This window comes from Ochotona princeps, chromosome 1 (assembly GCF_030435755.1).
Source record: "Ochotona princeps isolate mOchPri1 chromosome 1, mOchPri1.hap1, whole genome shotgun sequence".
NCBI classification, from domain to species: Eukaryota; Metazoa; Chordata; class Mammalia; order Lagomorpha; family Ochotonidae; genus Ochotona; species Ochotona princeps.
Window position 1 is genome coordinate 56,701,205 of NC_080832.1, and position 14,998 is coordinate 56,716,202.

The 14,998-nt window shown below is 35.6% G+C and overlaps 1 protein-coding gene across 1 annotated transcript in view; it reads right to left on the reverse strand.

Annotated features, from left to right (window-relative positions):
- The window catches only part of LIN28B (lin-28 homolog B), a 125,606-nt gene that overhangs the window by 43,136 nt on the left and 67,472 nt on the right, over positions 1 to 14,998 (reverse strand). Inside the window, exon 4 of the mRNA XM_058660385.1 lies at positions 13,635 to 13,819. Coding sequence (XP_058516368.1) covers positions 13,635 to 13,819 — 185 coding nt within the window. The remainder of the gene's footprint in view (positions 1 to 13,634; positions 13,820 to 14,998) is intronic.

Sequence of the window (14,998 nt, forward strand, 5' to 3'; positions counted from 1 at the left end):
ATAAATAGATGTATTGTCTTTCCCAATTATCTATTTTCCTTTCAACAGACCAATACCCCATTCATTATTTAATTATATATATATATATATACAAATACACTTATGTCTACATATTCAGCTTTTCTAATTCAAAAATTAGAAAGCTGAAATGCTTCAAAATTCAAATTTTTTAAAAATTACTGTATTTTCACTTTAATGGAAAAGCATAGAGACAGACACATGGAAAGATCTTCCATCTGCTGGTTCACTCCACAACAGCAATGGCTGGGCTTGGACTAAACTCAAATGAAGTATCCTATTGTGGGTGGCAGGGTCCCAAGTATTGGGCTATCATCTGTTATCCCCTAGGATTCACATTAGAAGGGACTCAAACCAGGCAATTAGACATTGGATGTAAGTACCCCAAATTGTGATTAACTGCTGTGCCAAACATTAACTGCCATAAACTTTTTGCAAGAGAGAGAGAGAGAGAGAGAGAGAGAGAGAGAGACTGAAAGGAGATATGGGAGAGTGCTTTGTCCCACAAATGCCTGCAAATCTCCAGGGCCTGAGTCAGGAGTAAAGATTCGAATTTAGATCTCTCATATAAGTGGCAGGGACCACATTATTTGGGCCATCAGCTGCTTCCTCCCAGGATTTGCATTGGCAGGTAGTTGTAATCTGGAACTAGAAACAGGAATTTAATCCATGCACTATGATGTGGACACGCACACCCCTCAGCAAATGCCTACACCAATCCAAAACTGAATTAGCAGCAAATGATGCACACATGTGAAAATTCTATATTTAACCTCATGAAGTAAAAATGCAAATGCACTGAAAGTATCATATAAATTAGTTTTAGGCTTTGTGTATAAAGCATAGAGAAACAAATACATTTCATATTGAGCCTTACATTCCACCCATAAAATAAATCATTACATATGTACAAAATATTCCAAAATCTGAGAAAAATCCAAAATCCAAAACACTTCTGGTCCCAAGCACTATATAGGACAGTCTTATATAATTTCTATTAGACATTAATATCTAGGAGAATTTGCATAGCTTGGTTTTAATCTACATGCTATTGAGGTACTGCTGGTTATTATTGGCTCTATAAACATCCAAGTTAATGTTATTACAATCATGAAGGGAATTACATTGAAGTTATATACTAATGTAAGGGACAAAGCCCCGTTATAATATGACCAAAATATTGTTTTAATTTGACCAAAATATTCTCCTCTGTTAAAATCTGTTTTTATATCTCTCAATATGTATCATTTCCTTCACAAAAAAAAGGGCAGACCTTATGGTACAGTGGCTTAAGTTACTGCTGGAGATGCCTACATCCTATTTCAGGGTGCCTGGGATTAACTCCCACTTGCACTTCCAACCCAGTTTCCTGCTGGTGCACATGGGAGGCAGCAGATGATAGCCCAGATATTAAGGTAATTCTATTACACCAATAAAAATTAAAATCTCTATATGAGAACACTTCAGGCTATAGTTGAAAATTTTTTTACCTCAACCAACTCTTTGTTGGAAAACAAAATTAAAATGCAACTTTATTTTGTTTCTAAAATTATTCATTAATAATGGGTCTTCCAAAAACTTATGGAAAATGCACATTATGAAAACACTATATATGCATAATTTTTTGTATTCAAATAATAACTTTTAAATTACTTCCTTTAATTTTTAATGTAGCAATGTAAATAATTATTTTTATATTTTTGTTGCTATTATTACTTCCATGGTATGGTTTTGTAGGTGCAAGGATCAGGGATCTTCCCCTTCACCTCCGTTTCCACCCTATCTACTCTGCCTCTACTATTTTTCCCCATATTGTTACAATAATAAAGTTCTTGGAAATGAGCAGGCATTTTTCAAAAGAACAAATTTGAAAGGCTAATAAACATATGAAAAGATGGTTCAGGCTCCCTAGCTATTAGGAAAATACAAATGAAAACCATGCTGAGGTTTCACCTAAATCCAATGAGATCAGCCTATAATCAGAACTCTGTTAACACCACCTGCTGGTGTGGATGTGCAAGAAAGGTACCCTCCTTCACTGCTGGTGGGAGTGCAGGCTAGTACAACCACTATGGAAGTCAGTGTGGAGAGTGCTAAGAGAACTGAAAATAAATCTGCTGCATGACCCAGCTGTTTCACTCATGGGAATCTATTCAAAGGAAGTGAAATCTGCATATGCGACAGTAACCTGCAACCCTATATTTACAGCAGCACAATCCATAATACTGCAGTCATGAAAACAATCAAGATACCTATCAAAAGAGGAACATATAAACTGTGAAATATCTATTCTGTGAAATACTACTCAGCCATTAAAAAGAAATACTTTTTAAAAAATGAAATTCTACCAATAGCAACAAAATGGCCCCAACTGGAGACCATTATGCTCAGTGAAATAGGCCAACACCAAAAGGACAAACATCTTTCTGATATAAGGCAACCTTCATATAAAATATGAAATAAACAGGCATATAGGTAAACATGTATATACATACATTCTCAGAGATAAATTGTATAACTGAGACTAGCATATTGGGAAGTAAAGATATGTTGCAGCACGCAGCTCTACTCCCGAATAAAAGGAAGACTCACAAAGAAACTGTTAAATAGACCTTGACAACATGACACTAGGTTTTTCTACCATTACCTATATCTGCAACGCCATGACACACTTTTAAACAGCAGAATACTGGACTTGTGACTTTTGGTGAAGGTCTCAACCAATTCTCAACAATTAAAAAAAATTCCAGTAGAAATATGAGAGACAGTTTACACAGACTCTTCAAATGTATCACAACAGAAGTTGACTTGTAACCCCTTAGTATTAAAGAATAAAGGTTACTGACAAGTTTGTGGATCACTTAGATTGCCACTTGGTGTTGGTGGATGGATCTAACTCTTCTATAGAATGAATTAGCTTTCATCATAATCAGTCTTTATTCTATTCATATTGGACATTATAGCTAGGGAGATAGAAAAGGTGTGGATTTATGTTTAAGCAACTTAAACACTAATTCTAAGATTTAAAAACCACAGTAAAATGTAAGTAATACCCTGAACAGTGTCACAGTGTTCATTTAAAAGTATATATACTTTATATTAGAGAATAAATTAATATTTTCTTTTGAAAAAGATCAAAGTGTTGTAATGTTACTTACTTCTCATATTATTCATACACTGAAACTATATAATACATATTTGATCTCATTTTACCAAGGCCACAGACTCAAAGAATAAAGTGGAATACAGCTATTTCTAGAATTTGTTTTTTTCCCTGTATACATTATTATACTATCAATTATGATGAGAGTAAAATAACAATCTGAAAATCAACCTACAATTCTAATGATTTGCCACTTGGCTTCTGACCATTCCATCAGGCATCTTGGGAGACCTATGCAGTGCCCAATGAAGACTGGCCCTACACAATGTCTGGCAGAGGGTGATGAGAATGGCACATTGTCTGCCCGCCTGAACAGAGGTCACAGCAGGGAGAGCATCTGCTAAGATAATGTGAATGAAGGAAACAACTATAATTGCCTCATTAACAGATCTCTGGTCAAATAATCACAAGAAGAAAGGATGTGAAAAACCACCCTAAAATTAAGCCTATAAGAAGAAAATTTTAGGATACAATTTAAAAAACTGCAGAAGATTTAGAAAGACATCAGTATTCTGCTGGTTTTACAAACGTCCATACTCAGTATATAGATGAAAACTGGGATGCCAGAGCTCATTTATTCAACTCCAGCCCTGGTTAGTCAGAAGATGCAAATTCACAGCTGTCCAGGATACAAACAAATGTAAAATCAATGGTTGTGGATAATTCCTTACAAGGAAAAAAAATATAGGAACTAAGGTGGAAAATCCAGGGCCTATGATCTACATTTGAGAATTGCAGTCAAAAGCATACAAATAAAAGGCATACGGAGCATTTTAAGAGGCAAAGATGTAAAACAGCAAAGCCACAAAAAGGCAAGAAAGTAAAAAGGACAAAAATTGTCCCTCTTCTCTTTCAATTTGCTACTTCAATCTTTTAAAAATATTTTTAAATGCTAAAAGCATACAATTTAAATTTAATCCCCAGTCACTTCAAATTATCAGCCAGTATAGATGTATCTTTTCCCTTCTATTCAACAGTCTTGGTAAATTAAAATAGTTGGTAGTAAAAGAAAAGGTAAATGTTTCCCAAAACTGGACACAATGTACTGATACTATTGGCAAAATGTTTTTGCATTTCAGGGTATTTTGAGTTTAACTTGCATCAGCTTAAAATGTATGATACAGTTTAAATACTAGTTGTAAATAAATTATGATTATTAAATTTTTATGACTGTAAACACATTAAAATTAGCTTGTTAGGCCCCTAAGCCAGGTTTAAAATAAGCAAACTATTTGATGACTTTGATGTTTTGCACCCAAAATGTGCTGGCTAATTTTTCCATTTCATTTACCATTCTGGTCTTTAAACTGCCTTAATCTCCTGCCCTCAGATGTTGACCTTGCAAGAATAGGGGTCATAGGTCAGAAAAGACAGACCTCAAAGGATCTGAACTATCAATTCATGCCTGAAAGATTTCTCTGCCACAATAGGAATCCACTAAACAGCAAATTCCTAAATCCAACCACGCAAGTATCAGGGTGAAACAGTTGTTTATTGGAATTTGTTGATTTACATTTTTCAAATATCTCCAGGATCCAAAGAAAATTTTTGTTTTTCTTTGGGGAACATGCTCTGGGATATAATAAACATGAAAATCACATCCATGAAGGAACTTTCAAAGTTAAACAGATAATCCTTAATAAAATAGCATTTGAAACAGAAATATCGGCTTCTTATTTTCACAAATATTATGCAGATTTAAAACACACAGTACTGCTACTATTACTATATTACTGTGAGTACTGCTACTACTATTATCATTACTACTAGTACTACTATTACTATTATTACTACTGTATTTTCCAAGGAAAAAATATCTGAAAACCTTCAGATTAAATCAGTGATCATGAGTGAGAGGCAGTAATATTGCTGAGGTAGCTGGCTTGAGGTCAGGTTGACACTAGTTGGTTTTGAGCTTACTTGTTCTAAATGAATGAAGGCAACAAATAAATGTAAACAGCACTTCAATGAGGAAAGCCTAAGATCATTTTCAAAAACCCAAAAATAAAGCTCAAAAATGTCAAAATAGTAATAAATTGTAAAAATCATGGCCCTATAAAAATAACTTCATTACCACACATTTTTTCTTAAAATCAAAAAAGAAGGCAAGCTAGCTTTTCTGAGAACAAATCAGACCCTGATCACTTTGTATTTGCTCACCGTGGCCTTTTTATCATGAATAATAATCCACCATTTTAATACTAGACTACAAGGAATCTCAAGTCTCATAGTTAATTCTTAAGCCTAACAAGCAATGTTTTAAAATAGTTAACATGTCTCTCTAATACGAGAACATGAAAACAATTCTTTATACTTCCATGCCAAAATTAGTATAATTAAACATTTAGAAAATTAGCCATCTTTCAAAAAAAATCGAAAAATCTAAAACCTTTCTCATGTACTAATACATTTATGTAAATTAAATACTGAACCAAATGAGAAAAACACACAACATTAGTACAATTTTCCATGTTATTTTAAAGACTGTTGAAAAGAGAGCTTGCATTGCTATAAATAGAACTTGAAGTTGTGTGGTTGAGTCCAAAGATGTGGAAGGTTAAGGAGAACAAAGACAATAGTCACTTTCCTGAGAAAAAAATTAGAATTAACAAAATAAAAGGAGAAAGCTTAAACAATAATAAAACTACAATGCTATATATATTTATTCAATTTTACCTATCTACCACATATGCATGCACTTTAAATGTTCTTAAAAATGATATATATTGTAATCACTAACAAGCATTCAAATCATTTAACCCATATAAAAGATGTCCAGACTAGTAGCTTCAGTCCAAAGCCTTTTTATTCACTTTGTTGTGAATAAATGTAACTACAGTAATACAAACTAAAATGCTATTGTACGAAATATTCAGTTCTATGTTACCATACTGTATATTTCACACAAATATCAAAATCAATAATGGCAAACAAAATCATCATTCGATCACCTTCTCTCAGAACTTTACAGTAACAGAACTTATTTCTTTTTTCCCATAGAAAACTGTGTTTTGTAAGAAAATAAAAAAGTATCAAACACAGGTTAGTGTATTAAACAAAAATTTTTAACCTTTTACTAACATACTTGTCATTTTGTTATAAACAGAATCCTAGATCATCATTTAGATCTCTTCAATATTTTCAACATGAACATAAGAAAAACTAAATTAAAGAAATAAATCTGAAAGTATTTCATATCTAATTGTAATTTTAAAAATTTCAACTGTGGAGAACTTAGAATAAAATTACAAAATATTTACTGTTATTCAGTGCCTGGACACAGTAGCTGACCACTAAATTCACCAGAATTTTAAAACAGAATGAAAAACAAAATCTCATTTTCTTTTTGTAAAGAGTATGCTCAGTATAAATTAAGGTGGAAGTTCAAAATTAGTGTGTGTGTGTGTATATATATACATATATACTAATTATATATACTTATATATGTTATATAAGTATATACACATATATACATATTAATTCACATGTAATGTGAATAACAGACATTAGGTAAGTCGGTTCAATTTTCTCATCTAAAAGTACTTTAAGAGAAAGAACACTGCTTTCAACAGTGTTCGAACAGTATGAATATTCACAGGCAAACATTAACCTTGATGTACGTATTGGCTACACAAAACTGACTCTATTTAATTAACTGATGAAAGGGGTAAAACTTGGAATTTTACCATGAATAGAAGAAACATAAGACAAAATCTTTGTGACCCACAGTGGAACACAGAATTCTTAAACACAGTATGAAATAATCAATAAATTTCCTTAAATCAAATTAGAAACTTATGCTCTGCAGGAGATACTGAGAGATTGGAAAGGCAAGCCATACACTGACAGAAATAGTCAGAAATCATACATTCAGCCACGGACCCATATCCACGATAAAGAGCTCTCCAAGTGCTAAAGCAGGAAAACAAATGATTCAGTACAAAATGGGAAAAAGGAGATAGACACTTCACCAAGTAGGATACGAGGATGACACAAAGAACCACAACGATGTCCACTCTCAGTAGCCACAACAAAAATAAAAATTAAAACAATGGTGAGTTAGCATTACACATCCATTAGAAACATTTTAAAAATCTGACATAATCAAATGCTGGCAAAGATCTACAGCAGTTGAGATGCTCATAGAGTGTTGGTAGGATGACAAAATAGCATAAACACTCTAGAACAATGTGATGGTTTCTCTTAAGAAACTACATGAACCATGGGGGGTGTGGAAAAACTATATTCACACTAATAATAACTGTACCATTTAGCAATCTCACTTCAAAAATCAAAACTAATGTTCACACAAAAATCTGTACACACACATTTAAAGTCACTGTTTCTAACTGCCATGCCTAGAAACTACACAAGCAGCTTTCTACAGATAAATGGATAAAAAACTTCATATCCATATAATGGAATATTACTCAGCAGTAAAAAGGAATCAACCACTGGAACATTGAACAACGTGAATAAATTTCACAGGCATTATGCTAAGTGAAAAAAAATCCAATTTCAAAGGATTGTGAATTATATCATGTTTAATACCATTTACATGCTGGTCACTAAAAGATTACAATGATAGAAAAGCGGCCATTAGCTACCAGAGGTCATATGTACGGGAAATAGTAGTAAAAGATAGTAAGAGAGACATGTTTGGCATAAGAATACTCTTCTGAATTCAGATTATGGTGGTGACCATAGAAGAATGCAGCTGTTAAAATTCATAGTACTGTCGTGCTTGGAATGGCGAGACTGGCAACAATCCAGAACTACTGAACTATCAAAGCCACTTGAGCCGGGCCCTCAGAGCATGCCCCACATCAGGGACCTGGGATGGCTGGGAGGCTGAGTCCATCTTCTCCCTTGATTTATCCCCTTCCCTCAGATACAGAAAGAGAGAGAGAGAGCGAATGTGGAGACAACGATCTTACCCAATTTCCTGTAGCCCTTGACTCTTTGCGCCCTAATCAACTATGTAAAGATTATCAAAATAATAATAGTAATAATAATAATTCATAGGACTGTATAACAAAACCAAAAAGAAGTCAATTTTGTCACAATTTTTAAGAAATAATGAATTTTAAATAATGCGCCAAATAAAAATACATAAATAAAGCAATATTTATCTTTAAAAATATCTCTTTTTCATTTATTTCAAAGTCACACACACATGTTGGTGGCGGGGAGAGGGAGGGAGAGACAGAGACACAATGGAGAATTTTCCATCTACTGGTTTACTCCCTAAATTCTCGTACCAGCCATGCCTGGGCCAGGCCAAACCCAGGAGCGAGAAACCAAAAAATCCTAAGCAATGTGACAGAATGAAAAAGGACAATGTGCTTTGACCTCTATAACATATTTTAAAACATTTTCACAAAATGTTTATAATAACTGAAATATTAGAGGTGAGAATATATGGATGTTGGTTGCATATATTCCTTCTGTTTTTTATATTTAGAAATTTTCATAGCACAAAGTGAAGTTAAAAAAAACTGAAATAAAAAGAAAAATAATCATCTAAGAAGCCTAAATACCTAAACTGGGTGGTATGTGGGAGGCAGAGGAAGGCACTTTGAAATACAGACTCTAGAATGTTTTATACTACTTTGAAGGCTACTTTCCACAACTACGTTAATAAAACATAAACTTTATATCAAAGAACAATTTTATTTTGTGCTTAAAATGTCTTCAAAATCAGTCCTGTTTGATAAGTAACAAACAACTCAAGAAAATTATATAAAACCTTTGTGATTTAGGGAGTAAATCACTGAGTAAAAGTGCTTAACATCAGCTGACAAACACTGATTTCTTGGTATCATACTGTCAAGTCTTGCTTTCCCCATTTAGTTTCAATACAGTAGTCTTCATATTTGAATACTTTATTATTTGATAAAAGCAAGTGGCACATGTGAAACAAATGACTGATCCTAAAGACAAAAAGAGCAGGTACCTAAACAAAAAAGGAAGTTGGAGATCTTTAGATAAGTTTTAGAGATCTAATCATAGTAAGATAAGCAACAAACATAAGCAGGTGGAGCAGTTGTTCACCTCTGCCCACCACTACCCTCTATCTTACCAGATCATACCTTCTAGTACTCCTACAGTAACAATTGTGTGCCCCTGGCAGAAATCTAATATCACAAGCCTACTACTTCTTATTTTCATTCCTTACTTAATTATATCATCTATCATTACAATTGCATACATTTTCAGTTTTCTTGCTTCTCTCCCTGTGTCATTCTGAACTCACTGCCAACTTTAACTTAAGATTAATGCTCACTTTTATGTGTATAGTGACAAGTCCACAATAGCAAAGGAAAATCCACAATTTGACTACAGCTCTAAGCCCATGCCCACTACCTTTGATATATTTTTTGGTATAATTCGAAATTTTAGGTATCTCCCACAATGAATTTACTATTCCACCTTCCTGTTTCACATTTTCTCCATTCTTGTGTATCTCCTCTTCTATCATCAGCCTGAGATTGCTTCAAATTTCATTAAGAAAGTAGCAAAAACAAAAAGTGACAAATCTCACTTCAGTTCACTTTCTTCTCACATGACTAGCTCTCCCCTGCAGACTCAGGCTTCTGTCTCCACTAGGCAGTTCCTTTCAATGCATTAGCAAACTATAATTTCTTCCTCCTTAGCAACTGCTTCGTTTTCCTATTTATACAAAATGTCTTAAAACATTGTCTACACTTGGTGTCTCTGACTCCTCTCATTCTCTGATGACACAACCCACCAGTCTACCAAAATTAATTCTTACCAACTTCAGTATGGACTTCCATGTCATTCAGTGGTGGGACTGATACGCAATTATCTTACCTGGTTATTTCACTAGTAGCATCACTTAACACCCTTGTTAACAAACTGAAATTTTGTCCTTGACTTACGAAATTCCTCTCTATCCTCCATCTAACTTAGTGCCCTGTTCCTCATACACTTTCTGACTAAATGCTAAGGCTCAGTTCTCTTCTTGTTTCTATGCATTCTTATTTCATTCTGTCTTATCACCATACATACCATCTTTTTGCTGTATGGGTCTATTGCCCAATTTTTTTTAAAGATTTATTTATTTTTATTGCAAAGTCAGATATACAGAAAGGAGGAGAGACAGAGAGGAAGATCTTCCATCCGATGATTCACTCCCCAGGAGACCTCAACAGCCAGTGCTGCGCCGATCTGAAGCCGGGAACGAGGAGCCTCCACCAGGTCTCCCACACGGGTGCAGGGTCCCAATGCATTGGGCTATCCTCGACTGCTTTCCCAGGCCATGAGCAGGGAGCTGGATGGGAAGTGGAGCTGCTGGGATTAGAACCGGTGCCCATATGGGATCCAGGTTCGTTCAAGGTGAGGACTTTAGCTGCAAGGCCATGCTGCCGGGCCCTATTGCCCAATTTTAATCTCTAGCCATAAAATCTGATACATGTAGCCATCTGTCTAATCTACATCTCCACTTCAATATCCATCACATATTGCACTAAGTATGTCTGAAACAAAACTTCTGGTTTTTCTGCTCCTCCCTTGTCATGTTCTTCTTTCCTGCAGTTCAGACTGAAAAAGTGTCTTCTTGGATTTCTCTGTCAGTTCATATCTAATCTACCTATAAGACCTGCTACCTCTTCTTTCAAAATATATTGGAATTTTTGCTAAGCACTCCCCTACTACTCAGGATTTATCACCATCTTCTTCCTGGTCTGTGACCTTCCACTCTTGTCTTTCTACATCCTGCTGTCATCACAGTTATTAAAATACTTTAAGGAGTTAAACTATATGTTACTTTTCATTTTAAAATTTGTCAACAATTTACCTTTCCACCCCCCGGAAACAAAGTCTTTACAATAGTCAACAAGGTCCTACATGAAGGAATATCTTGTTTTTTTACGCTTCAACCTTTTTACTGACGCCATTAAAAAATGTGTATAAACACTGCAGAACTACAATGTTAAAGTTTTATTTTAAATACATGGAACAGGGCCCGGCGGCGTGGCCTAGTGGCTAAAGTCCTCACCTTGAACTTGCCGGGATCCCATACGGGCGCAGGTTCTAATCCCGGCAACCCAGCTTCCCATCCAGCTCCCTGCTTGTGGCATGGGAAGGCAGTCGAGGACGGCCCAATGCATTGGGACCCTGCACCCGTATGGGAGACCCGGAAGAGGTTCCTGGTTCCTGGCATCGGATCGGCGCGTACTGGCCCGTCGCGGCTCACTTGGGGAGTGAATCATCGGACGGAAGATCTTCCTCTCTGTCTCTCCTCCTCCTCTCTGTATATCTGACTTTGTAATAAAATAAATAAATCTTTAAAAAAAAATAAATACATGGGACAAAGAACAGCGTAATCTACTTTGCTGTACTTGTATGTATATATATAGATAAGTATTAATTTTTCTCTCTCTGAGAGTAGAAAAACAACTTTAACAGGCATTTGTACCTGGCCTACAACACCAGCTCCCACAAGGGAACCTGTTAGTATCCATGCAGCTCCACTTGTGGTTATGCTATCTGCTGATGGCTCAGAAGAGCAGTAGCAGATGGTCTAAGTATTTGGGTCTCTATAACCCACGTGGGAGGCCCACATGAAGCTCCTGTCTCCTGTCTTCTGCTTGGCCCAGCCCTCATCATTGTGGCCATCTGCTGAATGAGCGGGCAGATGAAAGACCTCTTTCACCTTCTCTATAACTTTGATTTCCAAATAAAGAAAAAGACAAGTAATTAAAAAAAAAAAAAAGGTTTGTACACCAGTGAACCCATACACACACACACACACACACACACACACACACACACACACACACACACAATCAGACAAATGAACTCTAAAAAATGTGGATGAAAATGGAATGATTTAGATTCCTGAATGGTTGTTGAAACCAGAGACTAGGCAACAATTCCTGAAGATACAGCTGGCTGGCAGCTTGAAAAGAAAAGAAATAGGTCCTTACAGCCCTCCCTTCAAAACCAAATTACAGGGCCTGGCACGGTAACCTAGCAGGTAAAGTCCTCGAGTTGCAGGCCCGGGATCCCATGTGGGTGCCCGTTCTGGTCCTGGTGGCCTCACTTCCCATCCAGCTCCCTGCTTGAGGACTGGGAAAGCAGTCGAGGACGGCCCAATGCCTTGGGACCCTGGACCTGTGTGGGAGACCTTGAGGGGCTCTGGGCTCCTGGGTTTGGATTAGCTCAGCTCTGGCCACTGTGGCTGCTTAGGGAGTGAATCAGTGGACGGAAGATGCAAGGAGATATAGCTATATTGTAATTATTTATTATTTTATAGTTGGGAAAGCCAGACAGCCATCAAAGATAGGTAGAATTATGAAGACAGCTACATATCTGTCTCTACAAAAATTCAAACTTCCAATCTACTTTAAAAACCAATGAATCCACACTTGATTTTAGCCAAAAGGCCAAGAAGCAATAAATCAATGAATCTAAATCACTAAAGTTAAAATATGCTGTACAAGCTGAAAAGAATATTTATCTTTCTTTGTGAGACAAAAATTTCACAAAGAGAATTTACAAATATAATCTCCAACAGAAAATGGTCAAAAGATAGGAAACATTCAATTCGTAAAAGAAAAACACCAAGAACACAAAAACATAACCTACCTTTAATGCAATGAAGGCCGTAAAGAGAAACAGTGAACTGCATATCTTAACCCATGTAACAAGAAAACATTTTTTTCAATGGTAACACTCAATGAGCTGTCCATTTCACTTCTGAAGAGGTTCTCTATTGGTCCAGGTGGTTTTTGGGAAGCAGTTTACAAGCAGATATCAACCTTTTTTAACTTCATTTTTTTTATCTAGAATTTTTATTGCCAAGTAGTTGTCTTACAGATACAATCAGAAGATTTTCAAAACTGTATTTATAAGGATCACCACACTAGTGTTTTTGATAAGTTTAAAACATAGCATTGTTTAAACTAAATTTTGATTCATTCATATGATGGTGAGTGAATGCCAAGTGCCAATGATTAAAATGAAATAGCCTGTGGTATACTTTCAAGTAAAGATCAAAATTACAAGTTTCAAAATAGCATACACATTTGATTTCTACCTTAGGTTAGGATTTTAAGTGATTTTTTTCCCTTTTTTTTTTTTTTGTATTTTATTTTTAAAAATACAGTCAAAACAGAACATACAGTTTAACTTGAAAAACGTGTAAGTCGCAAATTCTGGATATACAGAGGCACCTTGTCGGGAATGTCGGCTCCTCATCTGGAGCCTCAGAACATGTAGTGGAAATGGCATCAAGGGACTTCGGCCCTTCCTGTTTGTTGAATGCTCCCTTCCAAGGCAAGACAGCTCCTTCCTATCCCTACCACAGCCTATTCAATTAGAGAGTGGCGACATAAAGTCCAATAAACATAGCAAAATACTAAGAAAAAGTTCAAAAAGCTTCCTGAATTAGCATAAACTCTTACATTTAGCAAAGGAAAATGCTTACCTATCTCCCTTTGGTTTTCTTTTTTGTAGTGTCTTCCCTTTGGGTCTTCTTTCACTTCCTATACAGGGGCTCCCACCAGGTCCTGTTACCCGTATTGATTCAAGGCCTTTGGAAGATTTTTTAAATGTGAATTCCACTGGTTCTCCTTCTTTTAGACTTCTAAATCCTTCCATGAATAGTTTGCTCTATAAAGGAAGGAGGAGAGAAAGTGAGATTATAATTATCGCCACTGTTTTTTAAATCATCTCTATACTTTTAACATTAACAAGCCAAGATTTTATTACCTATCACAAAAGCATAAAGTCATTTTTTTTCCTTCAAAGTATAGTGAACTTTATACCACTTAAGGCTTCATATCTGTTAGCAGTGAGAATAAATATCCTTCTTAAGGCAAGTTCAAAATATACAAATTTCAATGTGTAAATTTTTTGAGCAAGCCATTTATTTCAAAGACTACTATTGATAAACTCATGTCTGCTTCAATACAAAAGACACCACAGTGCTGTCCAAAGAGAAATAAATCTTAGAATTATCTAATGGTCATCAACTGAAACTGTTTAAATTATAATACAACTGGGGCCCAGCACGATAGTGTAGCAGTTAAAGTCCTCGCCTTGAATGCACCAGGATCCCAGATGGTTGCTGATTCTAATTCTGGCAGTCCCTCCTCCCATCCAGCTCTCTGCTCAAGGCTTGGGAAAGCAGTCCAGGACAGCTCAAAGCTTTGGGACCCTGCACCAGAGTGGGAGACCCAGAAGAGGCTCCTGGCTTTGGATTGGCTCAGCTTCAGCCATTGCGGCCACTTGAGGAGTGAACCATCGGAAGGAAGATCTTCCTCTCTGTCTCTCCTCCTTTCTGTATATTCACCTTTCCAATAAAAATAAATCTTTAAAAAAATAAAATAATTTAAAAAATTATAATATAGCCAAGTAGTACTACATTCTTATGAGAATATTTTAGATCGAGTTGCATTTAAGCAAAAAAACAATGACAAAGAACAGTGTATCTATTTTATTGCCATCAAGGTACGATTTTTCAAAGATGCCTGTTTCTTTATGTAGAGTTAGTCTGTAATAGCAGACAAAAAACATAGTGTCATTTTCTCCAACCCTGTTCTGGGGAGATGGGGAGGCTTTCTGGTATACGCTTTATGCGCTGAGTTTTTTATAACTTGACAGGAAATTGATTTTTATAATTTAAAAGACAGTTGAGTTTCTGTTCTCCCTTTCCTCCAAAATAGTTTTCTAATTACAGAATTGTAACCTTGGCTTCAATTGTCCATCACTTTTTTTCTCTTGTAACTGCTTTCACCAGTTAAAGCCAATTCAAGAGATGCTAAAAATAATCAGCTTTATTTGTTTCTT